Source organism: Bufo gargarizans, chromosome 9 (genome assembly GCF_014858855.1).
Source record: "Bufo gargarizans isolate SCDJY-AF-19 chromosome 9, ASM1485885v1, whole genome shotgun sequence".
Lineage (NCBI taxonomy): Eukaryota > Metazoa > Chordata > Amphibia > Anura > Bufonidae > Bufo > Bufo gargarizans.
In genome coordinates this window covers 24,093,723-24,113,578 of record NC_058088.1, presented here as the reverse complement: position 1 = coordinate 24,113,578, position 19,856 = coordinate 24,093,723, and the positions used below count along the sequence as shown (strand labels likewise).

General features: G+C 44.7%; 1 protein-coding gene across 1 annotated transcript in view; it reads left to right on the top strand.

Annotated features, from left to right (window-relative positions):
* Nucleotides 1-19,856, top strand: part of LOC122946053 (peptidoglycan-recognition protein SC2-like) — a 104,137-nt gene that overhangs the window by 2,725 nt on the left and 81,556 nt on the right. Inside the window, exons 2-3 of the mRNA XM_044305356.1 lie at nt 1,318-1,519; nt 3,407-3,525. Of these exons, the coding sequence (XP_044161291.1) occupies nt 1,318-1,519; nt 3,407-3,525 (321 nt within the window). The remainder of the gene's footprint in view (nt 1-1,317; nt 1,520-3,406; nt 3,526-19,856) is intronic.

The window sequence follows — 19,856 nt, the reverse complement described above, 5'->3', positions numbered from 1 at the left end:
AAAAACACATAGATCTATATAGTGATCACCTGGAAGTCAGGGGCCTCGGGGCTTACTAGGGCCATTTTTATATAGGGTAAGGTTCCGGACGGGGTCGCTCTTATCAGGGTGGGTGGTCTGTGGTTAGGCTATCAGGGCTAGAATAGCAACCCCCGTAGGGCAATATCAGAGACAGTTCTTTGCCCACCCTGTCCTTCAATACCACATCATCATCTAGCCCAGGGATAGGTGTTTTTTGCTTTCCCTCCGGGATTCATGCATGTGCACTGGAACCCCCCGGATTGTGGTCGGACATATGGTTTCTGATTTAGTGCCGCCGAGGACTTGTTATTGCCGACCACATCTATGCTTTTTGCTTAACTTTAATAATTTAATTTATTTTCATTTTGAGGGATATCTTTTCCATTCACACGTCCGCAAGATGGGTCCGCATCCTTTCTGCAATTTTGCGGAACGGGTGCAGACCCATTCATTTTCAATGGGGCCGGAATGTGCTGCCACATCCGCATTTGCTGATCCACACTTCCGCATTCGTGCTTCCGTTTCCGCCAAAAAATAGAACATGTCCTATTCTTTTCCGCAATTGCAGACAAGATTAGGCATTTTCTATTATAGTGCCGGTTCACAAATTGCGAAATGCACATTGCCGGTGTCCGTGTTTTGCGGATCCGCAAAACACTAACGGACGCGTGAATGGACCCTCATAGTAACATTATTATAGGTTACGTTTTACCTTTATGTATATTCTAATGGATTGCCTTCCTTGTACAATGTTATAATACACTTTCTATGTTAGACAGTATATTATAGTGCATTTGTATTGTGCGGCAGTTGTGTGCGGTTTTGCCGCGATACTGCAGGTATATAGAGGGACGAGCGCTAGTGGAACAAATAATTTCTACTGGTGTGATATAACAGTCCCCCCCCCCCCCCCAAAAAAAAAACTGATTGAAGCGGGGTGTTATATGCCAATATACTTTCTTTATAGTGCATTTAGGTACTGCGAAAATTATATTGCGGATATTTCGCATTTAAAAAAATAATGAATGGAGATCGCAAATTGGAATAATCCATCTGGTGTCACTGTCCATGTTGTGGGACTATTTGTGCACTTCTAGTAATTATTTCTTGGCAGCAAATATGAGCTGAAGGTTTTTCAGGTTCGCCTGCCATTAAAATGAATCGGACCCGCCGCGAACTTGCGGTTTGTGAACATTTGATCGCGTTTGCGAACCGTCCCGGCAGATGTTCGTCCATCACTAATGACAATAAACAGAAAACAGTAATTCTTTCTAATATTTTTTCCCTAACATCCAGGATGTCCCAGTATCATCAGTAAGTCAACCTGGAGTACTAGAAATACAAACTGCAGAGAGGATTTAAACACTCCGGTCCCTTGGGTGATCATCCATCATACAGTCACCCCGCCCTGCACGTCAACAGCTGCTTGCACCACACAGCTGAGGAACATTCTACAACATCACACCCGTACTAATGAATGGTGTGATATTGGTTACAAGTTAGTATTGAGATTTGTAATTCGTGACTGCGGTGGTGGTGGTGGTGGTGGTAAAGGATATTATTTTATACATGTTTTACACTGTTTGTAGGAATATTTTATCTCTGACCATAAAAATATTTAGTTTCCAAAATGCCCCATAGGCAGCAATTAATGGTGCAACTTTCCAGGAAGTCACCTGTATAGACTGCAGAGCCTATGCTAATGTGGGCACTTAGGGGAAGACATACAGAACATTGTGCAAAACGAGCGTTCATACATAATGCTTGTAGGCGGTGATCTTCACGATTATCTTCAGGTGTAATAGGGTCAAGGCTAGCCTTATGGCCCTATTACACCTGAAGATAATCGTGAAGATCACCGCCTACAAGCATTATGTATAAACGCTCGTTTTGCAATGATCTGGCAGTGTAATACTGCCAATGATTACTGGATGAATGAGCAAATGCTTATTCATCGGGTAATGGTAATCTTTTAGCAGGTTGAAAAATCCTTGTTTGTCAAACAGTGATTCATTATAGAGACGAGAGATCAGACGAGCTTCATCTGCAGGTTAATAGGACCCTTAGGCCTCTTTCACACGGGCGTCAGTTTTTTTGCCCGGATAAGAGGCGGGTGCGTTGCGGGAAAATGCACGATTTTTCCGCGCGAGTGCAAAACATTGTCATGCGTTTTGCACTCGCGTGAGAAAAATCGCGCATGTTTGGTACCCAAACCCGAACTTCTTCACAGAAGTTCGGGCTTGGGATTGATGTTCTGAAGATTATATTATTTTCCCTTATAACATGGTTATAAGGGAAAATAATAGCATTCTTAATACAGAATGCATAGTACAATAGTGCTGGAGGGGTTAAAAATAAATAAAAATAAGTTAACTCACCTTCTCCTCTTGATCGCGTAGTTCCCGGTCTCTTTATTTCTTGAATGAGCTGTGGGCTAAAGGACCTGTGGTGATGTCAGATCACATGCTCTAATCACATGGTCCATCACCGTGGTGATGGAGCATGTGATCTGACGTCACCACAGGTCCTTTAGCCCACAGCTCATTCAAGAAGTAAAGAGACCGGGAACTATGCGATCAAGAGGAGAAGGTGAGTTAACTTATTTTTATTTATTTTTAACCCCTCCAGCACTATTATACTATGCATTCTGTATTCAGAATGCTATTAGTTTCCCTTATAACCATTTTATAAGGGAAAATAATACAGTGAATAGACTGTCAACCATGCGTGAAAATCGCACCGCATCCGCACTTGCTTGCGGATGCTATGCGATTTTCACGCACCCCATTCACTTCTATGGGGCCTGCGTCATGTGAAAATCGCACAATATAGAGCATGCTGCGATTTTCACTCAACGCACAAAAGATGTGTGAAAATCACCGCTCATGTGCACAGCCCCATTGAAATGAATAGGTCAGGATTCAGTGCGGGTGCAATGCGTTCACTGCACGGATCGCACCCGCACGGAAAACTCGCCCGTGTGAAAGGGGCCTTAGGGATGTGTGACCCTTGCGGCTGCACAATCAGCCGTTCCTGCGAAATGGACACAACAGATGATCTGGCACCTTAAAGGGCATCTGTCAGCAGATTTGTACCCTGGCTGAAAAATGATATTTTAATATATGTAAATAAGCCTGTAGGAGCAACTGGGCGTGGCCATTACACTTAGAGGCTCAACTTTGTCTGCAAATACCACACCCCCTCCGCTTTGATTGACAGGGCCAGGTGTAAGGACATCTACACTGCCTGGCCCTGTCCGTCAAAGTGCAGAGGATGCACCAGTTACTGAGGGAGCATAGCCTCTAGGAATAATGGCAATAGGATATTTCAAGTTTCATGGAATGGATCAATACAAAATGAAATATTTTCCCTGATTGCTTCACAGCTTTATCATTGGCAATGACGGCAACATATATGAAGGTCGTGGCTGGTCAAAAGTTGGGGCTCATGCCAAAGGTTCCAACTCTAAATCCATTGGGATCTCTTTTATTGGAAACTTTATGAGTAAGTAGAGAAATCAGTGACATGAAGGTTGTGGACCAAGTAACTCAGATTTTCTTTCTCTTAAAAGCATTTTCCTACGTTAACAAGTATTACTATGATATACCATCATTTACTAATAATGGAGGTCTGAATGGTGGGGTCTCCATGATTCTCAGAAGGATCCAGCAGGGTTTCTGGTCTTTTGACTGCATGGAATAGTGCTGCAGACTGCATAGAGAGGTCATGTAAAAAAGTGCAATCCGTTTTTTTTTTTTTTTAAGATGGACATCCAGTCAGTGGCATCCATTCTATGGGCTTGTTTAATGAATGCACAAGCACCTTCCCTAGCTCATATGGTAAAGCAGACTACTAAGATGCAGTGTGAAAGGCCATGAGTAAAGCACAGAAGCTCCTTTAGTTTTTTGCTTGGTCCTACATCCACTCCTAACATAGAGTATTCCATAACATGACACTATGGGAAGCAAACAAGATGCACTAAACCTAAAGCCTTATGTACAGCATTACAGCCTGTATTATAGCCCTGCATTTACCAGATTCGGGTGAATATATTTTTTTTTTTTTGGGGTCAAATAAGCACTAAGCATTGAGTAATAAGTTCCCAATATAGATATGTGCAGTTATCAGGCTGGTGGTGGGCAGTCATCTTTTAGCATTTAGCGGAACGGAACCTCCAGCCCTCTATAGAACTGTCAGAGTATAGCACATGTGCTATTTTTTTTTGCAGGTCCCGCTGTGTGCTGTCCATGTTTATTGCAGCCCCATGGAAGTGAATGGGTCCGCATCTGATCTGCAAAAAATGTGGATCGGATGCGGCCAAAATCAACGGTCGTGTGCATGAGGCCTAACTTGAATTCTCTCATTTTGGAAACCCCACAATTGTCCTCCAACAGGCCACACCTGGGATGTAATATTACCACTTTACAAAGTGCTGGTGCAGCCTCATCTGGAATATGCCGTTCAGTTCTGGGCACCAGTACATAGAAAGGACGCACTGGAGCTGGAAAAGTACAGAGGAGAGCGACTAAAATTATAAGGGGCATGGAGGATCTGAGTTATGAAGAAAGATGAAAAGAATTGAATTTATTTAGTCTTAAGAAGAGACGTCTAATGGGGGACATGATTAACCTGTACAAATATATAAATGGGCCATACAAAAAAATACTGTGAAAAGCTGTTTCATGTAAAATGCTCCCAAAAGACAAGGGGGCGCTGCCTCCGACTGGAAAAGAAAAAGTTCAGTCTCCAGAAGCTTCAAAGCTTCTTTTCTTTAAGAACTGTGAAGCTGTGGAATAGACTTCCTCAGGACGTGGTCACAGCAGGAACAGTGGACAGTTTTAAAAAGGGTTTAGATGAATTCTTAAAAGTAAATGACATTAATGCTTCTGAAAACGTGTAGAAATCTGAGTCTCACTTCCTTCTGGGATTCGCTTCACCACCTATCCCTTGGTTGAACTTGATGGACTTATGTCTTTTTTCAACCATATTAACTATGTAAGCGAGACAGTAGCATTATTTTCTTTCTCCTTAGAGAAAGAAGGGGTAGAGTAAGACAATGTTATATATAAACCACCTGGGAACTTCACCAATTGGAAAATCAAGGAAGACTCGTTTTGGCATGTAGATGTTGATACATACGTTTCCACTCCCCCACTAAAATTAGCAAATTTCCTTCAATTTCTCTACTTTTATAAAAGATAGTAATACCTCCAAAAATAGTTATTACTTTACATTCCCCATATGTCTACTTCATGTTTGGATCATTTTGTGAATGTCATTTCATTTTTTGGGGGACTTTAGAAGGCTTAGAAGTTTAAAAGCAAATCTTGAAATCTTTCAGAAAATTTCCCAAACCCACTTTTTAAGGACCAGTTCTGGTCTGAAGTCACTTTGTGGGGCTTACATAATAGAAACCACCCAAATGACCCCATTTTAGAAACTACACCCCTCAAGGTATTCAAAACTGATTTTTACAAACTTTGTTAACCCTTTAGGTGTTCCACAAGAATTAATGGAATATAGAGATAACATTTCAAAATTTCACTTTTTAGGCAGATTTTCCATTTGAATACATTTTTTCCAGTAACAAAGCAAGGGTTAACAGCCAAACAAAACTCTATATTTATGGCCCTGATTCAGAAACACCCAAAATGTGGTCATAAACTGCTGTATGGGCACACTATATTGCGCAGAAGAAAAGGAACGCCATACATTTTTGGAAGGCAGATTTTGCTGGACTGTTTTGTTGACACCATGTCCCATTTGAAGCCCCCCTGATGCACCCCTAGAGTAGAAACTCCAAAAAAGTTACCCCATTTTGGAAACTACGGGATAAGGTGGCAGTTTTATTGGTACTATATTAGGGTACATATGATTTTTGGTTGCTCTATATTACACTTTTTGTGAGGCAAGGTAACAAGAAATATGACAAGTTTTACATAACAAAGCATTTTTGAAAATAATTTTTTTGTGTCTCCACATTCTGAAAGCCGTAGTTTTATTTATTTTTTGCCGACTGTCTTGTGTAGGGGCTCATTTTTTTTTTGGTTGAGATTACGTTTTGATTGGTACTATTATAGGGTGCATATGACTTTTTGATCGCTTGCTATTACACTTTTTGTGATGTAAGGTGACCAAAAATAGCTTTTTTATTTTACACTTTTTTTACGGTATTCATCTGATGGGTTAGGTCATGTGATATTTTTATAGAGCAGGTTATTTCGGACACGGCGATACCTAATATGTCTAAAAAGTAAACTAAAACTAAAAAAATCATGTTTTAGTGTCTCCATAGTCTGAGAGTCTGAGAGCCATAGTTTTTTAAGTTTTTGGCGATTGTCTTAGGTAGGGTATTAATTTTGTGGGATAAGATGACGGTTTGATTGCCACTATTTTGGAGTGCGTATGACTTTTTGATTGCTTGCTTTTACACTTTTTGTGATGTAAGGTGACAAAAAAAAGGATTTTTTTTTACATGTTTTTAATTTAATTTTTTACGGTATTCACCTGAGGAGTTAGGTCATGTGATATTTTTATAGAGCAGGTTATTATGGACACGGCGATACCTAATATGTCAACTTTTTTTAATTAATTTTATTTATTAATCATGTTTTAGTGTCTCTGAGAGCCATAGTTTTTTCAGTTTTTGGGCGATTGTCTTAGGTAGGGTATGATTTTTGCTGGATGAGATTACGTTTTCATTGGCACTATTTTGGGGTGCATATGACTTTTTTCGCTTGCTATTACACTTTTTGTGATGTAAGGTGACAAAAAAATGTTTTTTTTTACACCGTTTTATTTTTATGGTGGTCATCTGAGGGGTTAGGTCTTGTGGTATTTTTATAGAGCAGGTTGTTACAGACGCAGCAATACCTAATACGTATACTTGTTTTTTTTTTAACTTAAGTTTTACACAATACCAGCATTTTTAACCTAACAAAATAATGTTTTAGTGTCTCCATATTCTGAGCCATAGTTTTTTTTCTTTTCAGGCGATTATCTTACGTAGGGTCTCATTTTTTGCGGGATAAGGTGATGGTTAGATTGGTACTATTTTGGGGGGTATACACCTTTTTGATCGCTTGGTGTTGCACTTTTAGTGATGTAAGGTGACCAAAAAATGGTTTATTTAGCACAATTTTTTTTTATTTTTTTTTACGGTGTTTACCTGAGGGGTTAGGTCATGTGTTAGTTTTATAGAGACAGTCGATAGGGATGTGGCGATACCTAATATGTGTACTTTTCTTTTTTCCCCTATTTAAAAAAATATATAATTTCCCTTTATTTTGGCAAAAGGATATATATATTTTTTTCACTTGAAACTTTAAATTTTTTGGGAAAACTTTTTTTTTTTTTTTTACTTTTCTTTTTCACTTTGTTTTTTGTCCCACTCTGGGATTTCAACTTTTGGGGGTCTTTACAATGCATTCCAATACTTCTGTATTGGAATGCATTGGCTGTAAGTGTAATACAGTGGGCTGGATCTCACAGGCTCTCCCCCAGACGGCAGCCCCCATCTGTAAGCCTTCCATGCCATCGGGTCCCCGTCATAGCAGCGCGGGAAGCCTATGACAGCTCTGATACCCACGAGGACATCGCATGTGCCACGGTCAGCGCGGACCACGGCACATCAAGGGTTAATGCACCGGCATCTGTGATTTCACAGACGCCGGCGCATGCAGCAGATCGGGTGGGCACATCTCCTGCACCCGCCTGATCACAGTCGCCATAGACAGGTCCTTAAGTCACGGATATCTGCGCCGTACATGTATGGCGCGGGTCCTCTACGGGTTAAAAGACAGCTGGGTTTAGCAGAAAGGATCTCTGTATTGGGATATGAGGCTTGTGCCGGGCTTGGAGGGCTGATACCACTGTCAGGAGAAACAGGCCCCTAAAGCCTGTTCATGGACTCTTTGAGGCAGAACTGCCAACAGGGTGTGAACTAACACCAAAACCACAAGGTGACTTTTTGTGTTGAATGTGACTTTTTGTGTTGAACTTGCCAAGAGTGTGAATAAACACTGAACTGTTTGATTTAAGAACTAGTTGGTGCCTCTATACTGCATCCGCTTATCCTGTCTACCAGAGCGAATCCCTACACATGGTAAAAATTCATGGTTTTTGTCATGCGGTTTTTAGTAGTATTTTTTTTCCGTGAAAAAAAAGAATGCGACAGGTAAGACGACCGCCAGAATGGGGGAGGTTGAAACGTACGAACCAATCACGTTTTTATGGCATGTAAAAGTTATATCATTTGATTGTTTTTGCGGAGAAGATGCAGGGACATAAGGAAAATAAGAAAAAAAAAAAAAAATTTCACTGAATATTCTTCACATTGTTCTTTTTCCTCTGCCGTACCTCACATTTTCTTTTTTCTTCCCCTGCAATCAGGCGGTCTTCCATCTCAAGCCGCCATAAATGCAGCCAAACTTCTCATCCAATGTGGGGTCACCCTCAAGAGGATCAAAAACGACTACACCCTGAAGGGTCATCGCGATGTCTTCAACACTGCGTGTCCTGGAAATGCATTATATAATAACATCAAAACATGGGGCAGGTTCAAGGCTGGCACGCAGTCATTGCCATAGGGAGCAATGCATACTGCAAGAATTGTAGCAGAATAAAGCTGCACGCTGCACCTATGGTGTCTCCTGTATTTCATCGCAACTGGGGAAAACATAAAAAAAGAAAATTATTAATAAACTCTAGGTCTACGCATTCAAAATAAGCCCATTGTATAGCTCCTTGAGGGTCTGTTCATGGTTACTCAGTGGTATTCTTTTTTATGCACCAATAAACCTCTATAGATGCTTTCTTCTCCTGGGGAAAAGTCAGGTGTGGAATGGAAACTTAGGCTGGGTTCACATCACCATTTAGTTTCTCGTTCTTCTGATCCCTCAGAAGTCCTGAAAAATAAACAAAAAAACAGAGCCTGTATTTTAAGCATTCATTATGCACAGTTATGCACTTTTTTTGCATCAGTTTTAGCCATTTCCATCAGAGATACGTTATGTTAGACGGAAAAAAAAAAATTCCATCTAAATAATCCTTAAAAATTAGAGCCTCCTGTGGCTTGTACAGCATGACCGTTGGAGATTGTTGGGAGGGAAGCGTTCCTTCCCAACAATCTGCTGCTTGCCCAGAGATGAGGAGGAGAGATCGCTAACGCCATCCCTCTTCGCCATAATGACTCATTGTTTCCCGGCAGCAGATCGTGTTTACATAGCACGATCTGCTGCCGGGAAACAAGGATTTTTGTGTTCGCACAAACCAACCAATTACTCAATGAATGAGCGTTTCACATTTAAACCACCAGATCAGCGCTAATGACTGTTTCTATGAACATTATATGCGAGGGCTTGCAGGTGAGCTGACCCTGTAAAACATTACAGGGAGTGCAGAATTATTAGGCAAGTTGTATTTTTGAGGATTAATTTTATTATTGAACAACAACCATGTTCTCAATGAACCCCAAAAACTCATTAATATCAAAGCTGAATATTTTTGGAAGTAGTTTTTAGTTTGTTTTTAGTTTGAGCTATTTTAGGGGGATATCTGTGTGTGCAGGTGACTATTACTGTGCATAATTATTAGGCAAATTAACAAAAAACTAATATATACCCATTTCAATTATTTATTTTTACCAGTGAAACCAATATAACATCTCAACATTCACAAATATACATTTCTGACATTCAAAAACAAAACAAAAACAAATCAGTGACCAATATAGCCACCTTTCTTTGCAAGGACACTCAAAAGCCTGCCATCCATGGATTCTGTCAGTGTTTTGATCTGTTCACCATCAACATTGCGTGCAGCAGCAACCACAGCCTCCCAGACACTGTTCAGAGAGGTGTACTGTTTTCCCTCCTTGTGAATCTCACATTTGATGATGGACCACAGGTTCTCAATGGGGTTCAGATCAGGTGAACAAGGAGGCCATGTCATTAGATTTTCTTCTTTTATACCCTTTCTTGACAGCCACGCTGTGGAGTACTTGGACGCGTGTGATGGAGCATTGTCCTGCATGAAACATATGTTTAGTTTACCGGTAAACTGCTTTCCAGGAGTCCGGAATGACAGCACCCATGGAGGATGTCCTTACTGGTTTCTGTTGGGACAGGAAGAGAGACAGTTTAAAGGGCCCCTCCCCACCCCCATGCTCCAGTGTTTATAACTTACTACACCGGATAGGCTGCCACCTCTTTATTTCAAAAACAAGTGTTACTTCACACTGTATACAGTAGCAGTACAAATATACAAACCAAAAAGGTGTCCCGGAAGGAACAAAAAAATGGGGGGGTAGTATTGGGTGCTGTCATTCCGGACTTCTGGAAAGCAGTTTACCGGTAAACTAAACATATGTTTCCAGGACGTCTTCCATGACAGCACCCATGGAGAACTAACAACTTAGAACGCCATATTAGGGGGGACCACTGCTTGTAGGACCTTACGGCCAAAAGCTAAGTCCTGATTGGCCATAGAGTCCAGTCTGTAGTGTCTGACGAAGGTAGTGGAGGAGGACCAGGTTGCCGCTCTGCAGATGTGGTCGATGGAAGCTCCAGCCTTCTCCGCCCAGGTTGCGGACATGGCTCTGGTAGAATGAGCCCTCAACGTTATGGGGCAGGATGAATTCTGCAGTCTATAACATTCCCTGATGGTCTCCTTGATCTAGTGGGCTAAAGAGGTTTTAGAGGCTTTGCTTCCCTTGTTCCTACCACCGAATTGGATGAAGAGGTTCGCTGACTTTCTCCAGGATTTTGTCCGCTTGATGTAGGCGAGGACCGTTCTTCTTACATCAAGACAGTGGAACCGCTCCTCCTGTATGTTTTTGGGGGAGGTACAAAACGAAGGGAGAATTATCTCCTGTTCTCTGTGAAACGTTGAGACAACTTTGGGAAGAAAGGAATGATCCAGCCTAAGAACTATCCTATCGTCTAGGACTTTCAAAAAGGGGTCCCTAACTGACAGGGCCTGAATTTCGCCTATCCTACGAGCAGTAGTGATAGCTATTAAAAACACCGCCTTGAGGGATAGAAGTTTGATGGGAATGTCCTCGATAGGTTCGAAGGGAGCATCACATAGGCCATTTAGAACTATATTTAGATCCCACTCAGGGACTGTTTGTCTCAGGGTGGGTCGTATTCTGGAGACTGCTCTGACAAATCTCTTGACCCACCTATGTTCTGCTAATGGTACATCTAAGCAGCAACTTAAGGCTGAGATCTGTACCTTGAGGGTACCTGGTCTTAGACCTATATCGAACCCTTTCTGGAGAAAATCTAGTATAATGCCTATAGATGGATTACTGGACCCTGGATGATTCTGAACTAGCCAAGATGAGAATTTCTTCCATATTTTGAGATATATGGCTGAAGTCACCGGTTTACAGCATTGCTGCAGTGTTGATATTACCTGATTGGAGAGACCCTTCTTCCTCAGGGTTTGCCTCTCAGGATCCAAGCAGTCAGTCTCAGCTTGTTGAGATTGGGATGCTCCAGAGGTCCCTGCGTTAACAGATCTTTCCTGTCTGGAAGGGGGTATGGGTCTTTGATCGACATCTCCCTCAAGATGGGATACCAAGCTCTCTTGGACCAGTCTGGTGCGACCAGGATCAGAGTGGTGGTACTGGTCCTCATCTTCTTTAGGACTGCCGGGATTAGGGGAAAAGGAGGAAAAGCGTAGGCCAGTTTCATGTCCCAATTCTGGGCTAAGGCGTCTACTGCCACTGGGTTTTCGCTGGGGTTTAGTGAGTAAAAACAGTCCAGTTGAGAATTCCCCCTGGATGCGAAGAGGTCTATTTCTGGATAACCCCATAGCTGGCAGACCTGTCTGAAAACCTGTTTGTTCAGATTCCATTCTCCCGCGTCTATCCTGTGACGGCTTAGGAAGTCGGCTCTCGAGTTCTGAGACCCCTTTAGATGGGTTGCTGAAATGGACCGAACCTCCCTTTCTGCCCATATGAAGATTTGATCTGCTAGATCCTGAAGGAGCGGGCATCTGGTACCACCCTGTCTTTTTAGATAACATACCGTAGTAATGTTGTCGGATAGGATCCTGACGTGTTGATCCTTGAGGAGATGTTTGGCTGCTGTCAGAGTCTTCAGCACTGCCTTCAGTTCCCGGTAGTTTGAGGATCTTATCCTGTCTTGAAGGACCCAGGAACCCTGGAAGAGATGCTGGTCCACGTGCCCCCCCCAGCCATTCAGACTCGCGTCCGTGGTGACGGTTATGGCTGGAGTCAAATTCCACGGGACTCCTTTCTCCAGATTCCCTGGTTCTGTCCACCAGGACAGGGATTTTATCACTTTTCCCGATATTTTCATCCTGGAGTTCAGAGAACGGTGGTCTCTGTTCCAAGCTGTCAAAACTGCATTCTGGAGGGTCCTGGAGTGGAATTGGGCCCAGGGTACTATTGAGATGCAGGAGGTCATCAGTCCCAGGATCTGCATGGCTTCCCTGATTGAGTGGGTTTTCCTCTTTTTGAACAACTCTATCTTTTGTCTCAGATTGGTCTGTTTTCTCTCTGGAAGAAATGAGTGTTGTATTCTTGTATCCAGGAGAGTGCCTAGGAATTATTTTCTTGTGTCCGGTATCAAGTCGGATTTCGGGTAGTTAACGATCCACCCCAAGTCCTTGAATAGGGCTAAGGTTTGATGGATGTCCCCCATTAATTTTTGAACCGAGTCTGCTATCAGCAAGAAGTCGTCCAGGTAGGGCACGATTGTAATTGTATTCTGGCGAAGGAAGGCCATCATTTCGGATACTACCTTTGTGAATAGGCGGGGGGCAGATGAGATACCGAACGGCAGGCACTGGAACTGGTAGTGAGAGGTCTCATTTCCGTACCTGACCGCAAACCTTAAGTACTGATGGTGTTGGGGATGTATGGGGATGTGGTAATACGCATCCTTGAGGTCCAATGTGCAAAGGTGAGCACCTGGAGGGATCAGAGGAGTGGAGGATTTTATTGACTCCATCTTGAACCTGTAGTACGTCACCCACCTGTTCAGAAACTTTAAGTTGATGATTGTCCTCATCGACCCGTCTGGCTTCTTTACAAAGAAAAGTCTTGAATAATGGCCTGTGAACTGCTGGGGAGGAGGAACCTGGGTGATAGCTCCCAGAGCCAGGAGGTCTTGAATATGTGACCTTAGTTGCTGTTGGAGGAGGGGAGATTCGAAATAGGTCACCTGGAACACTTGGGGAGGAGGAGTTCTGAAATCTATCCTGAAGCCGTCCCTGATGGAGTCCAGGATCCATTGATTGCAGGTAACTCTCTTCCATCTTTCCCAAAAGTGACGAAGTCTCCCTCCCACTGGTCTGGCGTCATGGTTTCCCTGTATTGGTGTTGGGGTTGAAGAGGAAACCCCTGCCTCTACCCTTGGGGTAGCTCCAGCGGCCCGATTTTCCTTTCCCTCTATAGGTCCTGGCCTGATTTTGGCCCGAGGGCCTCCGAAAGGGCTGTTTTTTTTTTGGCTTCTCCTCAGGGAACCCCTTCTTGTTATCTGCCGCATTCTGGAGAATAGAGTCCAGAACTCGGCCGAACATAAACGAGCCAGAGAACGGAATGGAGCAGAGTCTGTTCTTTGACGCTACGTCCCCCGACCAGGACTTGAGCCAGAGGGCCCGTCTAGCGGCGTTAGTCTGGGACTGGGACTTGGCTGCGAATCTAATGGTCTCCGCTGAGGCATCCGCCAGGAAACTGGAGGCCATCTTTAGAAGCGGGAGAGACTCTAGGATTTCTTCCCTGGATGTTCTTGCCCTAAGGTGACTCTCCAGTTGATTAATCCACAAGATTAAGGCTCTGGAAACCGAAGTAGCTGCAATGTTGGTATTAATTGCGGTTGCCCCTGACTCCCAGGATTTTTTCAACAGGCCGTCTAGCTTCCTATCCATGGGGTCCCTTAGCTGTGACGAATCCTCAAAGGGTATTGAGGTTTTTTTCACGACCTTGGCCACCTGGATATCTACTTTGGGAACCTCGTCCCAGAGGTTAGTGTCCTTTGGGTCAAACCGCAGACGATTTTTAAAATCCCTGGGAATAAAGAGCTTCCTTTCGCCGTCAGCCCATTCCTCTGTGATGAGATCTTTAAGATTTTCATTTATTGGGAAGACTTTCTTTCTCCTGACTTTAAGACCCCCAAACATTTCGTCCTCTACCGAACGAGTCTGATCCTCCTCCTCAATAGCCATGGTCTGTCTAATGGCGGTGAGCAGGGAATCTAAGTCCTCAGACGAAAAGAAGTATCTCCTCTGCTCATTTTGATGGAGGGACTCTATGTCGTCATTGTCTGAGACACATAACCCTACTTCCTCTGAGTCAGAGCCTGACTGGATCCTGGCTTTTTTGGAGGAGGGGGGGGGAAAGAGGAGGGGGTGTTTGGCTAGAGGTTGCCGCCTGCACCTCCTCTCTTACAATATCCCTTAGATCTGAAAGCAGGGATGTCCGTTCGTCCCTCATAATTTTGGAGATACATTCTGGGCATAGCTGCTTCTTATAGGACTCTAGCAGCTTTGTTTGGCAGGTCGGCATTTCCTGCCCTTCTTTTTGGGATCCCCATGAGGCCTGTGCCCTGGTTCCTTAGAAGTCTAAGAGAAAGGGGGGGGATAAGGCCATCGGGGAACTGCTGAGCCAAAGACCTATCCCTGTACAAGGTATGCATGACTACTTACAGGGGCCTGGACGGGGGAGTCTGAGCAAGTTTCAAGCTTGCTGGACGCCTGGACCTCCATGATGCAACCTAGCAGGCTGCCATCTGGCGTCTTAAAAAAGATTCAGGTGACTTACTGGTCCGCCCGTCGCCGCCTGACTCCGCCTCCACTTGCCCTTTCCTGGGGGGACTCATTCCAGGGAAGAGTCAACCCCCAGGACATGCGAGACCACCGGATCGGCGTTTTTTTCCAGCATGCTGCTTGTACCGCCGCGTCGCGCCGTCGTTACTTCCGGCTTCCGGTCACGTGAGCGCGGCCAGGAACTGACGTCAGAGGAGGCAGGACCCGAAGCCGAGCCCAGAGCTCCGATGGGGAGAAGCGGCAACAGCGTCCCCGATTCATGCGGCCGGCCAGAGAGAGAATCGGGGACTTAACCAGGGGACCGCTACCCAGAGTGGTGCTGGTTCGGGGGCCCGCCGAGTCTGAAGAGGAGAGGTAGGAACCCCCCGACCAGACTCGCCCCCGTTCCCTACCTAACTTTCTAGGAGAGAGCTGTCTAACTCCTCCTATCCCTGTTGGGACAGGAAGAACACTGGAGCAAGGGGGTGGGGAGGGGCCCTTTAAACTGTCTCTCTTCCTGTCCCAATAGAAACCAGTAAGGACATCCTCCATGGGTGCTGTCATGGAGGACGTCCTGGAAAATCATGTTTTTCTTGAAGGATGTAGACTTCTTCCTGTACTACTGCTTGAAGAAGGTGTCTTCCAGAAACTGGCAGTAGGACTGGGAGTTGAGCTTGACTCCATCCTCAACCTGAAAAGGCCCCACAAGCTCATCTTTGATGATACCAGCCCAAACCAGTACTCCACCTCCACCTTGCTGGCATCTGAGTCGGACTGGAGCTCTCTGCCCTTTACCAATCCAGCCACGGGCCCATCCATCTGGCCCATCAGGACTCACTCTCATTTCATCAGTCCATAAAACCTTAGAAAAATCAGTCTTGAGATATTTCTTGGCCCAGTCTTGACGTTTCAGCTTGTGTGTCTTGTTCATAGGTGGTCGTCTTTCAGCCTTTCTTACCTTGGCCATGTCTCTGAGTATTGCACACCTTGTGCTTTTGGGCACTCCAGTGATGTTGCAGCTCTGAAATATGGCCAAACTGGTGGCAAGTGGCATCTTGGCAGCTGCACGCTTGACTTTTCTCAGTTCATGGGCAGTTATTTTGCGCCTTGGTTTTTCCACACGCTTTTTGCGACCCTGTTGACTATTTTGAATGAAACGCTTGATTGTTCGATGATCACGCTTCAGAAGCTTTGCAATTTTAAGAGTGCTGCATCCCTCTGCAAGATATCTCACTATTTTTGACTTTTCTGAGCCTTTCAAGTCCTTCTTTTGACCCATTTTGCCAAAGGAAAGGAAGTTGCCTAATAATTATGCACACCTGATATAGGGTGTTGATGTCATTAGACCACACCCCTTCTCATTACAGAGATGCACATCACCTAATATGCTTAATTGGTAGTAGGCTTTCGAGCCTATACAGCTTGGAGTAAGACAACATGCATAAAGAGGATGATGTGGTCAAAATACTCATTTGCCTAATAATTCTGCACTCCCTGTATATGCGAGGGCCTGCAGGTGAGCTGACCCTGTAAAAGATTGTAAGTGTGGGCCTGCAGGTGAGATGACCCTCTAAAGAATTATATGCGAGGGCCTGCAGGTGAGCTGACCCTGTAAAACATTATATGCCAGGGCCTGCAGGTGAGCTGACCCTGTAAAACATTATATGCCAGGGCCTGCAGGTGAGCTGACCCTGTAAAACATTATATGCGAGGGCCTACTAGTAAGCTGACCCTGTAAAACATTATATGCGAGTGCCTGCTAGTGAGCTGACCCTGTAAAATATTATATGCGAGGGCCTGCAGGTGAGCTGACCCTGTAAAAGATTGTAGGTTAGGGCCTGCTGGTGAGTTGACCCTGTAAAAAATTATATGCGAGGGCCTGCAGGTGAGCTGACCCTGTAAAAAATTATATGCGAGGGCCTGCAGGTGAGCTGACCCTGTAAAACATTATATGCGAGGGCCTGCTGCCGAGTTAATCATTTTAAAAATAGTTTGAACGTGGGCCTGTTGCCGAGCTGACCATTTTACAAATTGTGTGGACGAGTGCCTTCTGCCGAGCTGACCATCTAAAAAATGTTGTGGGCGAGGGCCTGCTGCCGGACTGACCATGTAAAAAAAAATTGTGGACGAGGGATTGCTGCCGAACTGCCCATTTTACAAATTGTGTGGACGAGTGCCTGCTGCCGAGCTGACTATCTAAAAAATGTTGTGGGCGAGGACCTGCTGCCGAACTGACCATGTAAAAAAATGTGTGGACGAGGGCCTGCTGCCGAACTGACCATGTAAAAAATTTGTGGACGAGGGATTGCTGCCGAACTGACAATTTCAAAAATTGTGTGGATAAGGACCTGCTGCCGAGCTGACCACTTAAAAAATTTTGTGGATGAGAGCCACAGCTCAGTCTGGTCCCTTATCCCCTGCCACAGCTCTGTGGTGGTGTGCTGTTTGTCACCTAAGCAAATATGTTTAAGCGTGGCCTGTTGCCGCTTCCCCACTGCAGTGCTACACTGCTTCCAGCTACTGACCGATGGCTGACTGGTGCTGCAAGATGATAATTCAGAGGTAAAAGTGGATGAGCAGCGGGAGGAGGAGAAGGGGGGATTGCAGCCATTAACGTAGGTGGCGGCGGAAACCCTGATGGAAGTAGGGCCCGCAATCTTTGGCGTCATTAGCACCTATGCCATCCCAGGGTACAACTCGCTCCCGGCCTTCACAACGTTCACCCAGTGTGCTGTCAGGTAAATGTAGCACATCTGGCCAAAAGCGCTTGTAATGTTGTTGCCACCACCGCCTAATACCTAATAAAAAATGTAAATGAATGAATGTCACTGATATTTAGGATGTGCACACGTTATACAGGAGGTATAGTGCAAGTAATGTTGCTGCCACCACCGCCTAATAAAATTTTTTACATAAGGAATGTCACTGATATTAAGGATGTATACACGTTACACAGGAGGTTCAGCGCAAGTAATGTCGCTGCCACCACCGCCTAATAAAAATATTACACTGAATGAATGTCACTGATATTTAGGATGCGCACACGTTATACAGGAGGTATAGTGCAAGTAATGTCGCTGCCACCACCGCCTAATAAAATTTTTTACTTAATGAATGTCACTGATATTTAGGATGTATACACGTTATACAGGAGGTTTAGCGCAAGTAATGTCGCTGCCGCCACCGCCTAATAAAAAATTACACTGAATGAATGTCACTGATATTTAGGATGCGCACATGTTATACAGGAGGTATAGCGCAAGTAATGTCGCTGCCACCACCGCCTAATAAAAAATTACACTGAATGAATGTCACTGATATTTAGGATGCGCACATGTTATACAGGAGGTATAGTGCAAGTAATGTCGCTGCCACCATCGCCTAATAAAAAATTACACTGAATGAATGTCACTGATATTTTGGATGTGCACACTTTATACAGGAGGTATAGTGCAAGTAATGTCGCTGCCACCACCACTTAATAAAAAATTACACTGAATGAATGTCACTGATATTTGGGATGCGCACACGTTATACAGGAGATTTAGCCCTGGTAATGTCGCTGTCACCACCGGCTAATAAAAATGTACACTGAATTAATGTCACTGATATTTAGGATGGGCAAACGTTATACTGGAGATGCAGCACAGGTAATTTAAATGTCTGCAACGGACACCGTCTACAGAAAAAGTACACTGGATGTCACAGATACTTTTAGGCTGCGCACACGCTACACAGGAGAAGTTAGCGCAGATAATGTCGCTGTCACCAGCAGCGAAGAAAATTACACTGAATGTCACTGATATTTCGGATGCGCTAACTATCGGACTTTTGGGTCTGTAAAGTTTTAGCAATTTAGCGCAGGTTGCGCTAAAAATATATATTCCTGCTGCCGCACACAATAGTCCTTAAAAGGACTTTTGGGTCTCTGAAAAGTTTTTCTATGAAATATATTCCTATATCACTCCCTACACTCTGCCCCTTCCTCAGAACAGCTCTCCCTGACTAAGACTGAGCCGAACACGCGTCATCGGGTGCTATATAGCACCCGATGAAGAGTTCCGGCCAGCCAATCACTGTAATGCCAGTAACCAACATGGCTACGGCATCACAGTGAGGGCAGTACTCACCTACACATTTATTGGCTGCATAGCAGGCAAGAAACGTGCAGGGAGGAGACTTGAGCATTATGCTCGAGCACATGCGGTATTCGGCCGGATACCGCCATGTGCCAAGCATTGAGATGCTCAAGCCAAACTGGTGTTCGGCCGAGCATGCTTGATCAACACTAGTACCAACCAAACCCACCCGGGATGTACCCCCTACCAATCTGGCTCCGATAGTCTGCTGGCGGTGTCAGGAGCCTGGCCATGTAAGAGCTGACTGTCCACATCAGGTGGAACCCATGGATACTAACTATGGCTACCGTCAGTCGTTATATACCAGGAAGCTGTGTGCAGCAGGTACCTCAGAAACTCTAAACCACTTGTGCCGGGTGGAAGTGGGAGACACTCCAGTGGAGGCTCTGCTGGACTCAGGGAGTCTGGTGTCCCTAGTAAGGGCTCCCCTGGTATGGTCCACAGAGTATACTGGCCAAAAAGTCGGGGTCATGTGCATCCATGGAGATTTTTAAAGACTATCCCACTGCCCTGGTGTCTCTAACCACAGGAGCCGGCAGGTGGACTCACGAAGTGGCAGTTGCCACAAATTTACACTACGAACTTATAATAGGGAGAGACTTCCCGGGCTTCTCGGCACTGTGGCCTGCTACAAGAGTTTCTGATACCTATAAGACAGGCCACTATCAGAGTGGCCTTGCTCCAGGAGGAGGCCAGAACCCTGGGAACCTGAGGCCAAAGGGCCAGTGGTAGGGGTGACCGCCACTTCGGTGGAAGAGGGGGGGACAGCCCCACTGAATGTAATGGTGGGAAATGTAGAGGACTTTACACTGGGGCCTGAGCTGGCCGATCTTAATGTCTCTGGGGAAAATTTTGGTACTGCACAACACCGAGACCCAACACTATCCCGAGATTGGGAAAATGTATTAATAGTAGATG